We start from the raw sequence: 22,085 nt of genomic DNA on the forward strand, positions 1-22,085 counted from the left end.
TACCCTTTATCTTCCATTTCAACTTTTTGATCCCTGAAAATAATAGCAACTGTCCAGAAATTTAATTTTTACCAGATCACGAAGGGCCCCGCTAATTCTGCTTTTCAGCCACAGTGGCGAAGTCATTTACTCAATATCACATTCTGAACTCCAAGCGTAAGAATGGCACCAAATATATATAGAAATAGGCATAGAAGAGACACAGCAGATTTAAATCAATAAAGGTAAAAACAGTTATGGTAAGAGCACAAAGAAGAACCTCAGAGGAGTTTCCAGAAAGAGGAAGAAAACTAGACAATTATTCCATACAGTTAGTGTCATTGCTGACTCTAGAGACTGAAATGTGAAGTAAATTATAATTCATCAAAATACAAAGTGGCCATAAAGATCTATCATCCAAACCAGAACACTAGAGAGTATATAACACATGTAAAGTGAGACTATTCCCAAGCAACCTGGGATGTATGATCGCTCGATCCACAAAGATTTAAGTGTGATGTGTGTGACTACTTACCATAATATTTCCCTACCCTTGAATATTGTAGTTACCAGATCACTATGGGCTAGTTTTAGTCTGGCAACAAAATCAGAGCCAGGCATATTTAGTTCAGATTTAGTTCTGTTAAGGGCGAAGAAGGAGAGAGGTAAAAGCAAAGGGCTTAGCAAAAAATTTCAGAAGCTCTTTTCAGGCAATGGGAAGAACTTTTAATCTCAATGAACCAGTAAGGTGTTTTCTTCCCCTTCTTTTTAAATACTGATCTGATTGATTCTTTTCTGCAACATCCTGGAGTACTTTCCTACTGTTTTTTCATCCACCCCCCTCCACAATAACTTTATTTTTTAAAACTGAGAGTCAATTACTCATTCACTCAAAACTAATTAAATGTCCACGTTAATAAATATCATGTTGAGCCAAAACCATGATTTTGTAAACCAGAGCAGGAAGTCTTTAACTATGTTCTGAAAGTTATAAAACAGACTAATCCTTAAAGAAGTTATAATGGTTAAAATAGACCCAAACAATATTTACAAATAGTTAAAAATATACACACATGAGAATATACACACACAGAGAGAAATCTCATTTTCTAATTAACATAGTAAAATGAAACTGGAAAATTTATTTTTAAAAACTTTAACATAGATACAAAGCAATTTCCAGAGTCCTCTTAATATCTTGAATGCTGGGAACTGGAAGAAAGCGACTTTAATTAAAGAAGTATACCTTGGTAAATGGCAGCACTTTACATTGATTTTAAAGTGAACTACTTAAAACAAAAAATTTCATTTTTTATGTTATATCCTTAGTAGATTAATTTTCTAAGGCTTTTACAATTAATTAAGTTTGTCATCATTCTAACTTTACCTAAAAATGTAGGGTTTTTCTTAATATAAGTATCCCACCATAGGTTTAGCAATAGTAAGGTTTAGCATAGCAATAGTAAGATTCACTCACGCAAGAAATGTTTAAAACTTCAAAGGAAAATATATGATTATCTCTTGCAAAATCTGTCTCAATCTTTCAGGACAAGTTTTGCTTCCCCGCCACCCCCTTTAAATTATGTCTTGGTTTAGTGATCATCCACTCAGATCCCCAAACTGCTGACTTCATATAATTGGTCTCTTAGCAAAAATACTTGAAACTTGGTTTAGAGATTAGTTAGACACCCAAACTGCTGACCTCACATGGTCTCTTAGCTAAGGTACTTGACATTCAGGCTATACAGGAAGTGGCCTATAGATACTGTTCCACAGTAAATCCCAGCAGGCACGGAACTATAAGGAACTGCCTGCTAAGTTTCTTCTTAATCCCATACAAACATCAATTGAGGTATTTTCTTGTCTTAAGATAAATATTTAAGGAGGAAAAAAAAAATGAGTTTCAAATAACTGATTAAAATTAGACCTCTCTGGCTTTTGCATTCTCTGAAGACTTCCTTTAGTAACTTAAATATCTACAAATATCTTGTATGATTCCAAGAAAAACAAAAACAGGACTATTTTAGCAAATGTATAGGACAAAATAGTATGCAATGAGAAATTGGTATCACAGAATAATCAAATGTATTGCTGTTGCATTTTTACTAGTTATAAAAATGACTTATCCTTCAGTAAAAGAAAACTTTCTACTTCATTTAACCTAGCCTATTAATGTCTTGGTGTATAATTTGGGAAATGCTTATGTAAAAGCATATTTAAAAGTAGACCAAATTAAGCATAAATACATAAATACATGATTCAATGAAATCTATATCTAAAGCAAAGCTGTAACATAACCACAGGAAAAAAATGTAAAATCAGATATTCTACAAGAAATAATTATGACGCCCTAACCGGTTTGGCTCAGTGGATAGAGCGTCGGCCTGCGAACTCAAGGGTCCCAGGTTCGATTCCGGTCAGGGACATGTACCTTGGTTGCGGGCACATCCCCAGTGGGGAGTGTGCAGGAGGCAGCTGATGATGTTTCTCTCTCATCGATGTTTCTAACTCTCTATTCCTCTCTCTTCCTCTCTGTAAAAAAATCAATAAAAAATTTATTTTTAAAAAAAAGAATTATGACATAAGATATCAAAAAAACCTCAAAGTTTTTAGTGTTTCTTTACAAATAAAGTGCCTATATCCCAATAAATGTTCCTCATATATTATTTTTACTGTTGAGTTCTTCTAGAGTCAAAGTCCACAATTCATGCTTGAAGCATGTGCTTTTAGTAAATAAAATCTATCAAGTCCCCATTTCCTATGCAATTAATAAGCATACTTAGGTAGAAAACTACATAATAAAAATCTGTGGGGAAAAAGCTGTATTTGTTTACATAGTTTATAACAGTATTAACTAAGAACGGGCACTGCAGTTCTCAAATGCTATGGCCCTGCATCAAACTAAGCCAGAAGGCCAGAGTATAGTTAAAGGGTATAGACAAAAATAGAGCAAACTTAAGACTATGCCCATTTGACTTCATTAGCACAACCTGAACTAATAATGGAGTCCAACTCTGAATGGGTCAGTTAATTTATTTAAAATGTCACTGAGGAATTATATAGGCAGGATAAAAGAGACCTATTTTACTATACTCAGTTATTACTCTTTTTTTATATTTGGGAATATGTGAACACCTTTTTTCCTGAAATATAAAGGCTGAGGAAATGTTGTATTGAGGGTAATATAACCCAAAGTACAACATTTCTTGGCCTTTGTAATTGCTCCATCAAGGACAATTGAACCACTATAGAAATTTAATAAACAGAGGGCCTGTTACTGTGCCATTTACTGGCAGATAATGTCTGGGGGAGATACATGGAGTACCACTAGACGCTTACTAGGAAGCAACCAGGAGAATATACTTATGTGCCTTGGGCTCAGTAGGGGGGAAAAAACACACCTGCCTTTTACTGCAACAGTCTATTGCTGGCTTGAAGCAGGTTACAAAGAAACTTCCCAAATAAAAAAGAAAAGCTCTTAAGATTTAAAAACAAAGTGATGTAGCAGGAAAATGGATGGTTCAGTTCATATAAGCCAAGTAATTTCCACAGTTGTCGATAGATGGACACTTAATTCTGTATTACTATAAAACTTAGTTTTGTTCCCATCAATGCAATTCAAATTAAAAACAGAAAGATGGTAGGAAATTATTTAAGTGTGGTTATTATCTTAATATAAATCTAAAAGTCAGGTTTTACAATTAGAATTGAGAAGAAAAATAAAAACCATTGCTCTCATGATGTAACTACAGACTAATCAAAAGGGACAGAAGAATAGAGCTAAAATAACAAAGTAAAGAATAATAATTTAACTGGTTTTTTTATTGCCAAAAATGCTGTACAAATTTTATAAATGTAGATTTGGGTACTAATTTTTCCTTTCAGAAAATGTGTTTTAATTGCTGATGTCTTTTGGTCAAAACAATACCACTTCAGGTAGAAGCCCACCAAAAAAACTTTAAGTTTGCTTCAAGCTTTGCTCATACCTGACATCAAAGGAAATCTGCCTAAATAGGATAAAGAACAGTCAACTCAATATTGGTCACATTTTGATTGTTATTTGTTTGCTCCACTTTGTTCTTTATCTTGTTTAATTTTTACTTTTTAAAAAAATATTTTTATTGATTTCAGAGAGGAAGGGAGAGAGGGACAGAAACATCAATGATGAGAGAATCACTGATAGGCTGCCTCCTGCATACCCCGTACTGAGGATTGAGCCTGCAACCCGAGCATGTGCCCTTAACTGGAATTGAACCCGGAACCCTTCAGTCCCCAGGCCTGTGCTCTATCCCCTGAGCCAAACCAGCTAGGGCTCATTTCTATTTCTTTAAATAATGTTATATTTCACTTGGAGATTTGTCTTTTCTCACTCAAATTACAACAGAGATTATCTATACCTACTGCCATTGCTCCTCATTTGATATACTTCAATTAAGCCCCTAGTATGTTCATTCCTCTGTAATCTATAAGACTCATGGCCAGATGTTGCTTACTCATTCTGATAGGTCTTCTTACTCCTGCAAAGACTACCAGCACCTCAAAACAACTTCGTAAGTCTGCCTTCTGTTAGTAGGGACTATTTACTAGTTGACTCATTTCCAATCACTTTTCTTTATTAAAAAAAAAAGTTTAGTTTCTCTTCTTTAAATATTTTTAAAAGATGATCAGAAAGGAAGCCTAAAGTACATCTTAAATGGACTCGAACTGAATGTTCTTTGAAGGTGAACATAATTCATTACTTCGTTTGCCTTTTCAAATACTAATTAAAACAAACTGCCAAAAATATAGTAATAGATTTAATAAATGAGTAACTAACTAACTAGATGAAGATTTGCTCAGAATATTTAACTAACTTAAAAACATTTAATAAACTCTTACTATATGTATTGAGGCAATGAAAGGTACCAGGGAAAAAAAAGAGAGCTCTAGCCTTCAAAAGCCTTTGCCTAGGAGGGAAGAAAACATGTGAAAAGATTATCACAGTAGAGTTAGGTATAAAGTACTCTGAGAACATCCTACAATAATAAAAGGCTAATATGCAAATAGACCGAACACAGAACCACCAAACAACTGGTCGCTATGACATGCGCTGACCACCAGGGGGCAGAGCATGGAACATGGTAGGCATGGGCCGCAGGGGGATGGTGGAGCAGGTGAGTGGGGGCACCAGACCAAGGCAGGGCACCAGTTGCTGTCATCGGGTGAGCCTCTGGTGGTTACTGAAAATTCTTTGCTCCCGAGTGCCATGGTCCTCCCTGGCGATTGCACCTGCTGCCAGCGCCAGCCCCGCTCGCACCCACTGCTGGCAGCAAAGCTGCTATTTGCACCCGCTGCTGGCACTGGCCCCGATCGCTCACACACACACACACACACACACACACACACACACACACACACACAAAAGGCCCTCTTTTAAAAGTACTAATCCACCTATCCCTGCTCCTGAGCAGCGATCGGGGCCGAACTTGCCTCTCACACCTGCCACCAGCGGCAGTGGCGGAGCAGTTGCTCACACCTACTGCAGGTGCTGGTCCCAATCGCTTAGCACCGTTAGTGGGTGCTAGCGCAGTTGCCATCCCCAATCGCCCCTGAGGGCTTCTCCACTTCCCCCTGCTTCTGAGGGGTGATTGGAGCAACAGCCACCGCTTGCACTCACTGCTGGCGCTGGCCCCAATCGCTCCGTGCGCCAGGCGGGGGTGTGGAGGATGGGCCGAGACCTGCCCCTGTGTCCACCACAGCCTCACGGCCCCACAGTTTCTTTCAAAGTGCACGAATTCACGCACTGGATCCCTAGTAATAGATTCCACAATGAGCAGTTTGTTCATAAGTGATCTATCACTTTGTGGTAAGTGGCTACACAGGCTACTTTCGTGGGAGAACATTAAACTCATCCCCTTTAAGATCTCAAAAAATTATATATTCCAAATACTCTATTAACTTTTCATTAACTCTCAAAGGCTGAATGTACCATGTTTAGCCCCTTTTCATCATTATATGCCAACTGTATAGCTTACTATTGTGATTACAGTCTCTAGGATACCACCCAATAACAGAAAAATACTAGCAAGAAAATCTGTTACTTTGTTCTACTCACACTAATTCTCTAATCACACACACACACACACACACACACATACACACAAAAGGCCCTCTTTGAAAAGTACTAAACCATGTAATCTACAGACCTAATTAACATATTAAGTTGCATAGGTAGTATCATTATATCCAAGAACAGTTTATAAAAGAATTAGAAAGGCCACCAGAATATACCTATGTCTAGGACAGTGATGACGAACCTTTTGAGCTCAGCGTGTCAGCATTTTGAAAAATCCTAACTTAACTCTGGTGCCGTGTCACATAGAAAATTTTTGATATTTGCAACCATAGTAAAACAAAGATTTATATTTTTGATATTTATTTTATATATTTAAATGCCACTTAACAAAGAAAAATCAACCAAAAAAATGAGTCCGCGTGTCACCTCTGACACGCGTGTCATAGGTTCGCCATCACTGGTCTAGGAGATCCAGACAGTGGGTTCTGTGTTATTAGCTAAGTAGGCAATAAGTTTTATAGAATGGGCCATCTATTAACTCCATATCATTTAAATGTCACAGCATTTCATTGGGTCATGCTGACATTGTACTGTGCTATACTATAAATAAGAAAATAAATACAACATTCATTAGTATTTCCCCAATAAAAAATCTTTTTAAATGTGAATAATCATGATATAGCAACCTTTTAATAATCAGGTATTAAACCAAGCATTTTCTTTATCCACAGGAGACAATGACAAGCTTTACTCTAAATCATGTTATTTAGTAGTAATTTGTACTCTAAGTCAGAGTAAAGCAAAATAATTTATTTATTTGAAGTGAAATTAGATTACCCAGGAGTAAGTATTTGGACAGGTAAAGGTCTAAACACAGTCTTTAGAAGTTTAAAATCACTTTTTCCTCCATAATCACTATCAACATACTGCAGTCATTGGCATACTTACCACACTGACTGAATTTTTCTTTTAGTTTCTGCCAAGTCAAGTCAAAAGGCAGCTAGAATGAAAAAAGGTATTAGTAACAGATATACAAGGCACAAAATAATTTTAAGTATCCTTTATATTTAGTTGCTTACATTTCTGACAAATATCTGGTTGCCTTTGGAGCCTATTCTGTCTCTCATTCCGCTTCCCATGGGACCTGATAGGAATCCTCGATCCATATCGATGCTTCTTTCCAGTATTGCTCCTATACCTGGTCCCATTCTATCAAAGCTGGAGCTCATCCGATCCAGTCCCATCCCCATTCCTCCAGTCACACTGTTCATGCCACCCATTCCACCACCTGGATTTTCAGGAAGGGATGAGAGGATTTGGAAGTTTGGTGTTTTTATTTTAAAATCAGAAGGAGAAGGAAGAGGAAGAAAGAGAAGAAGAGGGAAAGAATCATTTTTGAGAAAGAAAGGAAGAGAAAAATTAATTCGTTTACGCAATTAGACAATATGTAAGCATAAAAATTATTTCATACACACAATTTAACAATCTTCCAAGGAACAGAATTTAATTTGGTATACATTTGGTTAGTTGAATGTTAATGGCTAACTGAATTTGTTAATTTTAGCCAGTACATAATACATTATATACATATACTTCTATAAAGTTACTGTATACTCTGACCATAAAGTTCATCAAATATGTTATATAGTTTTTCTACCAATTACATTATCCATTAATGTTATAGTGTTTATCTTCATTTTTATTTTCTAATAATGCACCAAGCTTAAAAATTGCTAGAACAAAAATAAATGGGGCAAATTCAAATCATTCAACTCCAACACACCAACTGTTGCTCTCATCATACTCTCCTACATAGTATTATTTCCCTAGCTTCCCTTTCACCTCAGTTTCACATACAATTTCTTTCTGTATCAATTCAATTTTCAATAACCATGGAAACATATAACTTTTAATCCAATGTTATACAAAACTTGAGGAGGTAGCAACAAAAAAATGAAATCATACCCCTTTAGCCAGAACTTGAGAATTTAGCTCAGAGCACATATGTACTTCATTCTAGGTGTTGAGTCCTCTTTAAATATCCTAGTCCTACTCATTCTCAAAACTTATCCTTTTTTCTCATACCTAAAATCCGCATACATAGAAATTCTAAAAATTAGCATCACCCTCAAATTGTCTTTTGGTGGATAACATATAAAATTAGCAAAAAAGTATAAACACTGAGGTGAAAACCAGAAGGTAGGGAAGTTAGCATTAATAGGAAAATGGCCAGGGCTGAAGAGATGATGAAAAGAAGGAATAAAACGAGAAGCAAAGGACAATGGAAATAGGTATCTTCTGCTGAGAGGATTTATGAATTCACTTAGAACAGTTCAAATAGACTATGTTTCCTATTGGTGATTTTCCAAACAATTAAAGGAAGTCAATAAGGTATGGAGAGCTCATAGAGACACGATTCAATAAGCAACAGAAGTCAAAAACTAAGCTATGTGTTAAGCCTTAAGGCATAAAATGTTGTAGTGGAAACAGATGGAAGAGATTCAGCACTCCCCAGTGTTTCACCTACTCTTAATTCTACCACAGGAAAGGTTTAATAGGAGAGGAAACATGCATCTCTTTCAACCTTATCCCTCAACTTCAGGTCTCTCTCTAGAAGAGTTATATGTGGGGAAATTCACCTGTGTCTTCCAAAAGACAAAGAAGGTATTCGCAGGTGAAATAAACTAGAAACCAACAGCAGTTGTAGAGAATAAGCAAGGGAACTAAGTTGGCTCAAAGGTAAAAGTTGTTTTGACACATGGTCAGAGAAATCCCCAGATTTCTTAGTTGGAAAGGAGATTCTTGGGTTGTCTTATGGTTAACACATACTTTGGTGTTAGTTTAGAAATATCAAAGAAGTAAAATTCGAAGTTATTTAGAAATTTCAATGATCAAACAGAAAAGCTCAGTAAGTATCAAAGTTTCTCTAAATTTTAACAAGACATTAACATATAAGAACAAAGTATTACTATACTACAATAACTACTCTTGCAGTCATTTGCAAGCATACAAATATTACTGAATAAATTCTAGTAAAATTTAAACCTACTTATTCCAGATCCTACTGGACCCATGTTAGAAGCTCCTATTCTTCCTGCAAACCCTCCAATCATTGCACTGCCTAAACAAGGATGGAAAAATAACACACTAATTAATTTAAATAATCATACTTCAAAAGTCCCAAGGTACTATGCTCTCAGAAGATGTACAGTAAAAGTACAGTCTTCTAGAAATAGGGTTCAAATGTGTAAGACAGTGAAAAAGAGAGCTAGTACATTAAAATCCATTTTCTTCTAGTAATAAATTGTGTGAAATATTATAAATTTCCAATTTTTCACACGAAAAGGAGAAACATACTTTAAAAAAAATAACCTGCGTAAAGAAAAGAAGTATGCAGCCAGCCTACCAAGTCTACCAAAGGAATCTCCAAAGCCTCGATTTATTCCAATATCACCACGTCCAAAATCTCTCTCCACGCTACTAGTCATTGCACCACGGTATAGCTCTGAAAAAATCATGCAACAAATTAACCCCTTTTCAAGTATATCAATAAACAGTAATTCATTGAAACTGAAGTGACAGCAAAAGTGACAAATACAAAAAAGGTCTGTGATGTACCCAACTTACCTCACATGCTACATATATCTCATTTCACTGTGCCTGTCCCTATTACGAAGTGCCCACAAATGCCCTCTGAAGACATCTATAGTACCCACCCCTAAGTATGGGGGGAACATCTATATATATAAAAGCCTAAGCGACCGTTATGAGAGAACAACCAAATGACTGGAATGACTAGTCGACCAGTTGCTATGATGCACACTGACCACCAGGGGGGCAGATGCTCAATGCAGGAGCTGCCCCCTGGTGGTCAGTGCACTCCCACGGGGGAGTGCCACTCAGCCAGAAGCCGGGCTCACGGCTGGTGAGCACACCTGCAGTGGTGGGAGCCTCTCCTGACTCCGCAGTAGCACTACCAAGCGGCAGCAACAGGTGCAGTAAGCTGGGATGAGTGCAAGCAGCACAGCATATGGCCCTGGTTCTGGCTCCTCCCTGGCCACCTGCTGCTTGGCGCACTGCTACACCCCTTAGAGGATGTCCGACTGCCGGTTTAGGCCCAATCCCCACTGGCCTGCGGGGATCGAGCCTAAACTGGCAGTCGGACATCTCTCTCACAATCTGGAGCCCTTTGGGGGCCTAAACCAGCAGTCAGACATCCCCCAAGGGGTTCTGGATTGCAAGAGGGTGCAGGCCAGGCTGAGAGACACCCCCGCCAGTGCACAAATTTCGTGCACCGGGCCTCTAGTTTTAAAATATTAAGTTAAACAAAATGTAGCATATAAAACCCACTACATACATTTACCTACCTCCCATCCGGCCAACTCCTCCAAATCCTCCCATGCTATTCATTGCTTCCAGACCACCAAACCCAATTCCTATGGAATAAAGATTAATTTTGAGATGTGGCTATCAGTTGTCTAGCTAAAAGATGCATTTGTAAAGTTAAGTCTCACCAGTAAGCTCTTCATCTACCCTACCTTGTGCACATCATCTTCTATATCCCTTAAGTATGTACCAGGCTCAATTTACTATTTTTAGAAAGTGAGCCAACAATAAACCATGACTTTTTTCCCTTGGAATTCTCAATACAGTTCCTTATTTACTAAAAATGGCGATGGGTACATACAAAAAACAGGTGCTTATACATACCTCCTCCAATTCTATTCATTCCTCCAAAACCTGGACCATCCATTCCCATACCTCAAATAAAATACACAGTATGTACTTCAGTAATCTTATTTTTATGACTAAAGAATGACATAATGTAATAAAATAAAATAGATACCACTGGTTTAGTCACAATGGAACACTAAGAGAAGCAGCAGGACATAGGTGGGATGGTTTAAAGTGCTATGCCACAGCAGATGTCTAGTCATGAGTCTTCAAAAAGGCTTCTTTGAATATTTATTAGACAAGAAAAGAAAATTCACTGGTCACACGCATGTTCACTTAGAAAATATCTAGAACTAGATTTTTATTTTTTATTTTTGCAGAGCAGACAAAAGATATCACTATCACTGATTCCCCCCCCCCCCCCCCGCCCCGCCCCAGACAAACAAAGAAGTATCACTATAGCAGATTTAGACATCAGGTCAGAATCCTCTACACATGATAGCTAAGGGAGCAATAAGAAATTAAAGAATAAAAATAGTATGTGTTTAAGACGTTGGAAGATCTAACAGTAAGGAAGAAAATCTCCATCTGTTTGGATCAAAATGATTAGCATAACTATTCCCACAATTTAAAGTGTATCTATAGCATCTCAAAAAAAAAAAAAAGAATCTGATCACATTTATTAGTCTATCAATTAAAATAGCAGTTCTCAAAGTATGGTCTGGGGACCATGGAGGGCCCAATAGGTCAAAACTATTTCATTCATATTAAGATACTATTTGACTGTTTTACTCTCATTCTCTCATGAGTATAATGTGGAATTTTCCAAAAACTACATGATATATGATAGTGTAACAAACTAAATGTGGAAAATACAAATAGCATCACTGTCTTGCATTAAGCCCAACATTAAAGAGATGTACAAAAAGGTACAACAATGCCACTCTTCTAATTCTTTTGTGTTGGAAAATATAATTTATTTTCCTAAAATATATATTTATGGCCCTGGCCAGTGTGGCTTAGTTGGTTGGGTGTTGTTCCATGCACCAAGGGGTTACTGGTTCAACTCCTAGTCAGGGCACATGCCCGGGTTGTTGGTTCAATCCCAAGTAGGGGGCATGGAGGAAGCAGTTGATCAATGTTTCCCTCTAGCATCAATGGTTCTCTTCCTCTCTCCCTCTCCTTTCCTCTCTCTCTAAAAATCAACTTTAAAAATCTTTTTTAAAAAGTATATTTATGCCCTAACCGGTTTAGCTCAGCAGATAGAGCATCGGCCTGTGGACTCAAGGGTCCCAGGTTCGCTTCCTGTCAAGGGCATGTACCTTGGTTGTGGGCACATCCCCAGTGGGGAGTGTGCAGGAGGCAGCTGATCGATGTTTCTCTCTCATTCATGTTTCTAACTCTCTATCCCTCTCCCTTCCTCTCTGTAAAAAATCAATAAAATATATTTTTTTTAAAAAGTATATTTATGATAACATAATGGATTTATTATTTTTAAATGAATTTATAAATGTTTTAATTTCTAATATAGTAAATATTAATATAACCATATAACTATAAGTACTTTGGAACCCTCAACAAATTTTAAGAGTATAAAAGAGTTCTCAAACCAAGAAGTTTAAAAACCAATTTTTAAAAATAAACTGTAAGTTCAGGTGAAGAGCTGAATGCTATGTAAAAAGCTACCTGCCCAACTGAATATGCAAATTTAAATTGCTTATTATATGGTAGACTTTCAGCCATTCCACATATAATGTATATCTATGATATGCAAGGCTCTATGTTGAATATTCACCTTCTGCCTTAAAACCATTTCAAAACTCCACAGTGCTAAAAGACCAGCTACAGTACAGCTGGGCTCAGAGAAAACCTCCTGACATTTGCCCATCCTCTTTCATTTTCTTTGCTCCCCAAAGTTTCATCCTTTTTCAAACTGAAGTGACATCCTAAATATCAACTATAAATGCAGTCTTTAAACATTATTACAAACTAGTAAATGTGAGTTTTATGACTTAGCAAATGTGTAATTTAAAAAGAAATAAAGTTAGAGTACTTACCAGTTGGACCTAAATTTCCCATTACACCACCTATGTTCAACTGGCTGGCACTAATAGGCTGTCCACCTGGACCAAGTCCCATTCCAATGCCTCCAAGACCACCTGAAACACAAATATAATAATATTACCAATCCATCTATGATTATCTAACTGGCACTACAATTTTTTCAAGAGCTATAAGCCTGTAAATTTAAATGTAGTATCCCTAAAACTTCACAAATTTGTAAATAAGACCACTGGTTCTTGTTTTCACTGGAATGCAGCACAGTGAACCCTCACTACAATCCTATCTAATAAGAGAGTAATATGCAAATTAACCATCACTCCATCACAAAGATGGCGACGGCCATGGAGCTGGAGTGAGCAGGAGGGTTGGGTTGCCCCAGGCGATGGAGGAAGCCAAGCTTCCCGCCTGCCCTGGCCGGCACTGGGCTCTGCTCAAGGCTACTAGGTTTCAATTACAGAAGATAAATAAATCCCAGATACCTGCTTTAGCCGGAGGTGGCTTCTGCTCAAGGAGGGGCTGGGAGCCTAGGTTACCACAGGCAACCCAGGATTCCAGCCGACCTGGGCTCCACTCAAGGCTATAAAGTTTCAATTATAAAGATAAATAAATCCCAGAAAGAGGCAGGGGCTTGGGTCGCCAGGGGGCATGACCCGCCTAAAAATGGCCCTCAGCCCCTCACCCAGGCTGGTCAGGCACCCCAGTGGGACACCCCCCCCACCCTGAAGGGGCTGTGGCCAGCCTGAAAACGGCCCTCAAAAAAACCAATATAAAGTATAAATGTAGCCCTAACTGGTTTGGTTCAGTGGATAGAGCGTCGGCCTGCGGACTGAAGGGTCCCAGGTTCGATTCCGGTCAGGGGCATGTACCTGGGTGGCGGGCATATCCCCAGTGGGAGATGTGCAGGAGGCAGCTGATCGATGTTTCTCTCTCATTGATGTTTCTAGCTCTCTATCTCTCTCCCTTTCTCTCTGTAAAAAATCAATAAAATATATTTTTAAAAAATATATTTAAAGTAAAAACAAAACAAAAAAAAATAGGCAAATCCACCACTCTGGTGGGAGATTTTACTCTCTCTCTCTCTCTCTCTCTATATATAGATAGATAGATAGATAGATAGATAGATAGATAGATAGATATCTATATATATATATATATATATATCAGTAATTGACAGCACAAGCAAAAACAAAATTATTAGGAGAGAGATAAGACCATTTAAATGACTTAAAAACTTGATTTACTGGACATATACAGAACACTACATACATCAAGCATACCTGGAAAATTTATTAAAATGTGACATATATTAGGCCAAAATGCAAAGTCCAAATTAATTCTAAAGAATCACAATGATATAGAGTCCCAGGGGTGGGCAAACTTTTTGACTCGAGGGCCACAATGGGTTCTTAAACTGGACCGGAGGGCCAGAACAAAAGCATGGATGGAGTGTTTGTGTGAACTAATATAAATTCAAAGTAAACATCATTACATAAAAGGGTACAGTCTTTTTTTTTTTTTTTTAGTTTTATTCATTTCAAACGGGCCGGATCCGGCCTGCGGGCCGTAGTTTGCCCACGGCTGCCCTAACCACACCCCTGCCAGCCTGATTGATGCCTAACTGCTCTCCTGGCGGCCCGATCGCCCCCAATTGCCCTCCCCTGCTGGCCTGGTTGCCCCCAACTGCCCTCCCCTGCCAGCCTGGTTGCCCCTAACCGCCCTCCCCTGAGGCCTGATCCCCACCAACTGCCCTACCCTGTTGGCCAGGTCACCCCTATCTGCCCTCCCCTGCCAGCCTGGTCACCCCCAAGTCCCCTCCCCTGCTGGCTTGATTGCCCCCAAATGCCCTCCCCTGCTGGCCCAGTCGCCCCAACTGCCCTTCCCTGCCAGCCATCTTATGCCCACATGGGGCGGCCATCTTGTGTGAGGGTGTGATGGTCAGTTTGCATATTACCTCTTTATTATATAGGATTAACTTGTGCAATACTCATGCCAATCCCATAAGTAGGTACTATTATCATCCTCATTTTACAGATGCTCTATTAAGACACATGAGTTAAGTACAATATATTGTGGTTTTATAATCCTTTGGAAAACATTTTGATAATACTGATCAATGAGTACACTTTGAGAACCTGTAAATCTACTTCAGGATATTTATCTTAAGGATATAACCAAAAACATACCAAATATTTGTAGACAAAAGTGCGTGAATTACTCTATTTAGGGAAAAAAAAGTTAGAACACCTAAATATACAAAACAGTGAAATAGTTATGGAACATTCACATAATAGAATATTATACATCTGATAAAAGTATTTGGAAAGAATTTCCAACATGGAATAATACTTATACTTTATGTTGAACAAAAAAATACAAAATTATTACATGGTAATTCTCAACTATGTAAAAAATATACATAGAAGGAAAGACTGGAAAAAAATACCAAAAAATGTTATAATGGAGGTTGCTTGTGGGTGGTAAAATTACAAAGAGGTTTTTTTTCCCCCTCATGTATATAAACTAACCAAATTTTTTAATATATATATATATATATTGTATTTTTACAATGAGGAAAAGCTACCAAAGAGAGAAAAAAATGGCAAATATTTATTTTCTCAGTCTTCCTAATCAATTACCCCAAACTATCTCCATAATTCTAAACTAATTCCAAACCTTGGGCAATCTGGAATGAAAAAACAAAAACAACTGTTCTGCTTAGCACATAATGAAATTGAAAAACAATAGTTTGTATTGTTTTTAATGGCTTTTACTTACGTGGTAATTGTGGTGTTTTACTGTCATGTGAACGATAGTCTTCATGAGGGACAGACTTGTCATCCTATTTGCAAAAAAATTGATTATAAGGTTACTATATAACGAAAATGATCTGAAATGTAGAGGACAGCAGATGAAAGATTTGAAAAGTTTGGAGAGATGAAGTGATATATAGGAACTCACCATTTTCACATGCATAGGTCTATCAAACAAAAACTGCCCATTGAACATAGCTGTTGGTTCAGTCAAGGAAAGCCAGCTAAGACAACTATAAAATTATACTTGAATACAAACATTTTTAACAATCCTATTGAGTCAGACTATCTTTAATATTTTACTCATTTGTATTACTCTTCCATATATTCAAAAACTTCAATTCTCTGCTTTATAGTTTGATTCTATATATAAAATGTAATCTTTTAATTCAACCATTGAAAAATGAAAATTAACAAGGCTTCATTTAAAGCAATTGTATTAATTTACAATAGATTGCATAACTGTCAAGAGCATGTATATATACAATTAATTGTGGCAGGAAGAAAAAATAGAAAAAGGTTCATACCAGGCCTGTACAATATAGCTAATTCAAGTTTTAAGAGTGACTTTAGTACTTGGACATAGAAAAGGTTTTATGTACTGGAGACTAAAGTCTAACACATATTTCTAAACCAGGAAACCTTAAATTCCAGGACTCCCAAAAAATGGTATTAAGCTTCTTCAACCTTATTAAATAATCCTAAAGTGTAAATTAGGATACAAATTGCTTGAACTGCTTCAATTGCTTGTTCAAAAGTGACTGTGCCCATTCCTCTGCTCTTGCCATCTTTGTCTTCTTTAATATCTGCCCGCTTTACAGTTCCAGCTATGCTGAACACTTCCTTTAGCTTCTTCCAACCAACTTTGAAGTCAAGCTTAATACAAAATTATATAAAGTTATGTACCTAATAAGCCCCTCCCCATTTATAAATAATAAACAAATCTTTTCTAAACTCTCAAAACTATAAAGAACTATAATTCTTGTTAAGCAGTATATCAATAATATTCAAATAAAAAGATCTTAAGTTGTTTAAAATTAGTTAAGCTACATCTATGTTGTTCCTTATCCTTAATTTTTTTTAATTCCAAAAACAGTCTCTCACCTACTCGATCCTGTTTTGTACATTTGAAATTTGCACACCTATTTTTACTGAAAGAAATTCCTATTTTGGAAAGTATTGTTGATCACTGACTTTCAAAAGCTTAGAACAAATGACAAACCAACTACAACATGCACATTCACAGACATCAAATATTAAAGCTAAAGAAATCCATTTACCAATATGAACAAAAGTCACATAAAATAAAAGAACTGCTAAGTGTTTATAAATTCCACAGTTCTTTTTAAAAAATTCTAAATAATTGTATATACACTCTATATAATTACATATATAATTAAGTTAGGTTTCAGCTTACAATAATTATGTTTGGCTTACTTAGTTAAAAATAAAATGTTCTATAAAGCTATAACCCATTTATCTAAATAAATAATCTCATAATTAGAACTATATCTGAATGACAAAATTTTAGACTAAAGCTTAAACTTACATTAGCAACAAAAATTGTGGAACCAAGTCTACCAGCCTGCAAATTACTGATAACCTCAGGAGGAATGTTTGGATTATTCAGAATGGAAGGTGGTAAATTCATCAACCCCGATCCCACATCGGGTACATGTCCTCCTGGAAATGATCCTCCTGTTCGTTGCAATGCCCTACGAGCATTTTCTCCATCAGGATCCTATAACACACATTGAATGTTAAATGCCACTAGATACATCAGAAAGTCTACACAATTAAAACAACAACTTCAAATTCTACAGTAGCTATCCCATCTGGGTTAAATTACTGGCCCTCTTAAAGAGTGAGCTTTTTTTCTCATCCAGATAATTCAGTCCCATAAAAACCTGTGGACAGATAAAGTATTACAGTCTCCAGGAATGTAAATTAAATACCTCTTTCCAATCACTAAAGTCACTTAAGAACTTGAAATTAGTTTATTTTTGCCCTGTACTAGTGTAAAAATATAGCACACATACACATAACTCAAACTCTTTTCTTTCCCAAATTCACTAATAGTGAATTGTTACCACTACAAGACCAATGCAAAGACAAACTGAGACTAACTCAAAGCTTTTATAATAGCAGAACAAAATATTATAAAACCCAGGAATATTGGGGTAGAGGGGAATTATGACAATGTGCAAATTTCACTCCTGAACAAGCAGAATATAATTATCCACCTTCCAACCTCTTTCCCTCCTCAACATGATTATGATGTAAGATGGGGGAGGAGGAATAAAGAAAGGCTAAGTGTCCCAATGAAGAATGATAGCAAACAATGGTTTTTTTTTACTTAATTAACTTTATAAGAGAAATATTCTACCTTTAAATCAAAGAAAAGTAAGTTCAAACATACTTCCCACTCATCTCACTAGATGAAATGCAGAAAATAAAAAAACCTCGAGAACCAAGATGGCGGCATAGGTTAACACTGGAGTTTGCTGCCTTGAACAACTACTTCAAAAGTGAAACCAAAAAACGGAAGGGACATCACCCAGAACCACAGGAACGCCGGCTGAGTGGAAGTCCTACAACTAGGAGGAAAGAGAAACGCATACGGACACTCAGAGGAGGCGCAGTACTGAAGTCAAATTCTGAGGTGCGGAGTGCGCGGAGCGGGCTGGCGGCGGAGGGCGCGGTTGGCGTTTTCAATCGGGAGGGAGTCGCAGACTCTGAGCTCCAGATCCGGGCGAGTCTTTAGGGACCCAGACTCAAACGGGAGAAGCGGGACTGTCTGGCTTCGGTCAGAGCGAGTGCAGCTTTCTCTCTGAGCTTTGCAGCGGGTGCTGGGACTCAGAGAGGCAGAGCCCCTGGGGACAGGACTGAGAGCCGCCATAACTGCTCTCTCCGGCCCACCCTGTTGATCCTGTGCGACCCGCCCCGCCCAAGCCCTGCACACAGGCATTTGCCGGATAGCCTCAGGCAAAGGCTAGATTAGCACCTCCCTAGAGGACAGAAGTTCTCTCACTGCTGACACAGCTGATTCTCATAGCCACTTGGCCTGGAGGTCAAACCCTCCCTGGAATTAGTTACAACAATCAAGATTTAACTATAAGACTGTGAACAAAGACCACTAGGGGGTGCACCAAGGAAGCATAACAAAATGCGGAGACAAAGAAACAGGACAAAATTGTCAATGGAAGATATAGAGTTCAGAACCACACTTTTAAGGTCTCTCAAGAACTGTTTAGAAGCCGCCGATAAACTTAATGAGATCTACAAGAAAACTAATAAGACCCTCGATCTTATATTGGGGAACCAACTAGAAATTAAGCATACACGGACTGAAATAACGAATATTATACAGACTCCCGACAGCAGACCAGAGGAGCGCAAGAATCAAGTCAATGATTTGAAATGCGAGGAAGCAAAAAACACCCAACCGGAAAAGCAAAATGAAAAAGAATCCAAAAATGCGAGGATAGTGTAAGGAGCCTCTGGGACAGCTTCAAGCGTACCAACATCAGAATTATAGGGGTGCCAGAAGATGAGAGAGAGCAAGATATTGAAAACCTATTTGAAGAAATAATGACAGAAAACTTCCCCCACCTGGTGAAAGAAATGGACTTACAGATCCAAGAAGCGCGGAGAACCCCAAACAAAAGGAATCCAAAGAGGACCACACCAAGACACATCATAATTAAAATGCCAAGAGCAAAAGATAAAGAGAGAATCTTAAAAACAGCAAGAGAAAGAAACTCAGTTACCTACAAGGGAATACCCATACGACTGTCAGCTGATTTCTCAACAGAAACTTTGCAGGCCAGAAGGGAGTGGCAAGAAATATTCAAAGTGATGAATACCAAGAACCTACAACCAAGATTACTTTATCCAGCAAAGCTATCATTCAGAATTGAAGGTCAGATAAAGAGCTTCACAGATAAGGAAAAGCTAAAGGAGTTCATCACCACCAAACCAGGATTATATGAAATGCTGAAAGGTATCCTTTAAGAAGGGGAAGAGGAAGAAAAAGGTAAAGATACAAATTATGAACAACAAATATGCATCTATCAACAAGTGAATCTAAGAATCAAGTGAATAAATAATCTGATGAACAGAATGAACTGTTGATTATAATAGAATCAGGGACATAGAAAGGGAATGGACTGACTATTCCTGGGGGGGAAAGGGGTGTGGGAGATGCGGGAAGAGACTGGACAAAAATCGTGCACCTATGGATGAGGACAGTGGGTGGGGAGTGAGGGCGGAGGGTGGGGCGGGAACTGGGAGGAGGGGAGTTATGGGGGGAAAAAAAAGAGGAACAAATGTAATAATCTGAACAATAAAGATTTAATTAAAAAAAAAAAAAAAAAAAAAAAAAAAAAACCAAAAAGCACATAAACACAATAATAGGCTATTGAATCTGCAATACCAAATGATTATGATATACGTAAGCATCAACTCTACTCTGCTGGCCTGTCTGGGAATACTAATAAAAAGAAAGTTTGGTGACTTTAATACATTCCCTAGGTAATAAATTCTCTAGGAAGGCTGTGAGAATAGAAGGTGAAAAAGTGAATGCAAGAATAAGTGTATTCTGGCTTCCAATATATTGTTTCACCATGAAGAATAAAAAGAAATACAGAAATAAAGAAATAAGTGTTTTTAGAGAATGCTATAAAATAATAAATGTTTCAGGTCTAAGGTTTCAAAATCTTGCACAAACACAAAATTTAAGATTGTGGTTACCTATAAAGGAGAACACAATAGAATAAATGCTTCATGAACAATTAAGATAGATCGTTTGTTCTTATCTTAACATTAATAAAATACATTACTAGGTTTTGATTTGTGTTTATATACATAACATATATAAACATATACACATACATAAAACATATATACAATACAATTTATATAACACAAATTATATATAACATAGTTTTTATTCCTCCTTTTCCCTTGGATGTCAGGATGCTACTTATTGCCTGCTATTGCTAAAAGAAAGCCAATAGTAAGTTTACAACTGTTACAAACCCCCAGTGAATTACATGAAGTGAAATTCTAAAACCTGTCAATGAATCCTAGAAATAAACTTTTCCTTACCAGTGATGGCGAACCTATGACATGCGTGTCAGAGGTGACACGCGAACTCATTTTTTTGGTTGATTTTTCTTTGTTAAATGGCATTTAAATATATAAAATAAATACCAAAAATATGTCTTTGTTTTACTATGGTTGCAAATATCAAAAAATCCCTATATGTGACACAGCACCAGAGTTAAGTTAGGGTTTTTCAAAATGCTGACACACGGAGCTCAAAAGGTTCGCCATCACTGCCTCAGACTCTCACTAGTAGGTGTCAGCACTGACCCAACTACCCATTGGAAAATCAGTTATTCCCACAAACGGGACCTTTAGTGATATTAATCCAAAAAGTTAACTGAATACAGAACATCTCATCATTTACTTAGGCCAAACTATACCATTAATTCCTCTTAGAAAGGTTTAAAATGGAAGTATGCTTTATCGGCATGGATCACATCACTCTATTTTAGGGTCTCTGAAATATTATTGAGGATCTACAATTTGCTAAGACTTAAAAGAAGACAAACTATATGGACCTGGCCTTTAGCATCCAATAAACTTTGTTTCCAATTAAAATTAAAAACACTAAAAATCTAGAATACTTGTCTTCCCAGTTAGAGAAAAAATTAACCCAGGTTCAAACAGGATTAGAGGAATTCAGAAGCAAACTTGAATAAAGGGGGTTTGGGGTACCTGTATATGTTGGTAGCATGGCCTTTCATTTTAAGCTATAACAGGCACTGATTATCCACAGTTCTGCTTTCCTTGGCTTCAGTTATCCACAGTCAACACAATCAGAAAATATTAAATGGAAAATTCAGAAATAAACAATTCATAAGTTTTAAATTGTGTGCTGTCCTGAGTAGTGTGATGAAATCTTGTGCTGTCTCAAACTATCCAGCCTGGGCCATGAATCAGACTTTTGTCCAACATCTTCCACACTGTACACACTACCCACCTTTAGTCACTTAGTAGCACCTCAGTTAGCAGATCAACTATCATGGTATCACAGAATTTGTGTTCAAGTGACCCTTTTTCTACTTAATCATGGCCCCAAAGTGCAAGAGTAGTGATGCTGGCAATTCAAACATGCCAAAGGGAAGTTGTACAGAACTTCCTTTAAGTGAAAAGGTATGTATGGGTAAAAAAAAAACACAAAAACTTAGTATATTTAGGGTTCAGTACTATCCGTGGTTTCAGATATCCACCAGGGGTCTTGGAATGTATCCCTTGCTGATTAGGAAGAATGGAACTACTGCACTATCAACTCATACTCAGAAATAAGAGAATAATGACCAGTAACATCACCACCTTGGACAGGAATAAGGACAATAGTAATTATTATTACAGCTAATATTTATTATGTAGTTACAATATTTTGAGCACTATGCTAACATTTATTAAATGCTATA

The 22,085-nt window shown here is 37.3% G+C and overlaps 1 protein-coding gene across 8 annotated transcripts in view; it reads right to left on the reverse strand.

Annotated features, from left to right (window-relative positions):
- MYEF2 (myelin expression factor 2) overlaps window positions 1–22,085 on the reverse strand; it is a 35,336-nt gene that overhangs the window by 2,316 nt on the left and 10,935 nt on the right. Inside the window, exons 6-16 of one of the 8 annotated variants that reach the window (XM_036300583.1) lie at window positions 17,132–17,323; window positions 16,305–16,458; window positions 15,731–15,780; window positions 15,548–15,611; window positions 12,766–12,867; window positions 10,745–10,795; window positions 10,402–10,470; window positions 9,441–9,539; window positions 9,084–9,155; window positions 7,114–7,322; window positions 6,983–7,034 (exon numbers count right to left, since the gene is read on the reverse strand). In XM_036300583.1, coding sequence (XP_036156476.1) covers window positions 6,983–7,034; window positions 7,114–7,322; window positions 9,084–9,155; window positions 9,441–9,539; window positions 10,402–10,470; window positions 10,745–10,795; window positions 12,766–12,867; window positions 15,548–15,611; window positions 15,731–15,780; window positions 16,305–16,458; window positions 17,132–17,323 — 1,114 coding nt within the window. The remainder of the gene's footprint in view (window positions 1–6,982; window positions 7,035–7,113; window positions 7,323–9,083; window positions 9,156–9,440; window positions 9,540–10,401; window positions 10,471–10,744; window positions 10,796–12,765; window positions 12,868–15,547; window positions 15,612–15,730; window positions 15,781–16,304; window positions 16,459–17,131; window positions 17,324–22,085) is intronic. The other 7 variants (XM_036300591.1, XM_036300596.1, XM_036300609.1 and 4 more) reach the window with 7 other exon arrangements.

Source organism: Myotis myotis, unplaced genomic scaffold (assembly GCF_014108235.1).
Source record: "Myotis myotis isolate mMyoMyo1 unplaced genomic scaffold, mMyoMyo1.p scaffold_m19_p_1, whole genome shotgun sequence".
NCBI classification, from domain to species: domain Eukaryota; kingdom Metazoa; phylum Chordata; class Mammalia; order Chiroptera; family Vespertilionidae; genus Myotis; species Myotis myotis.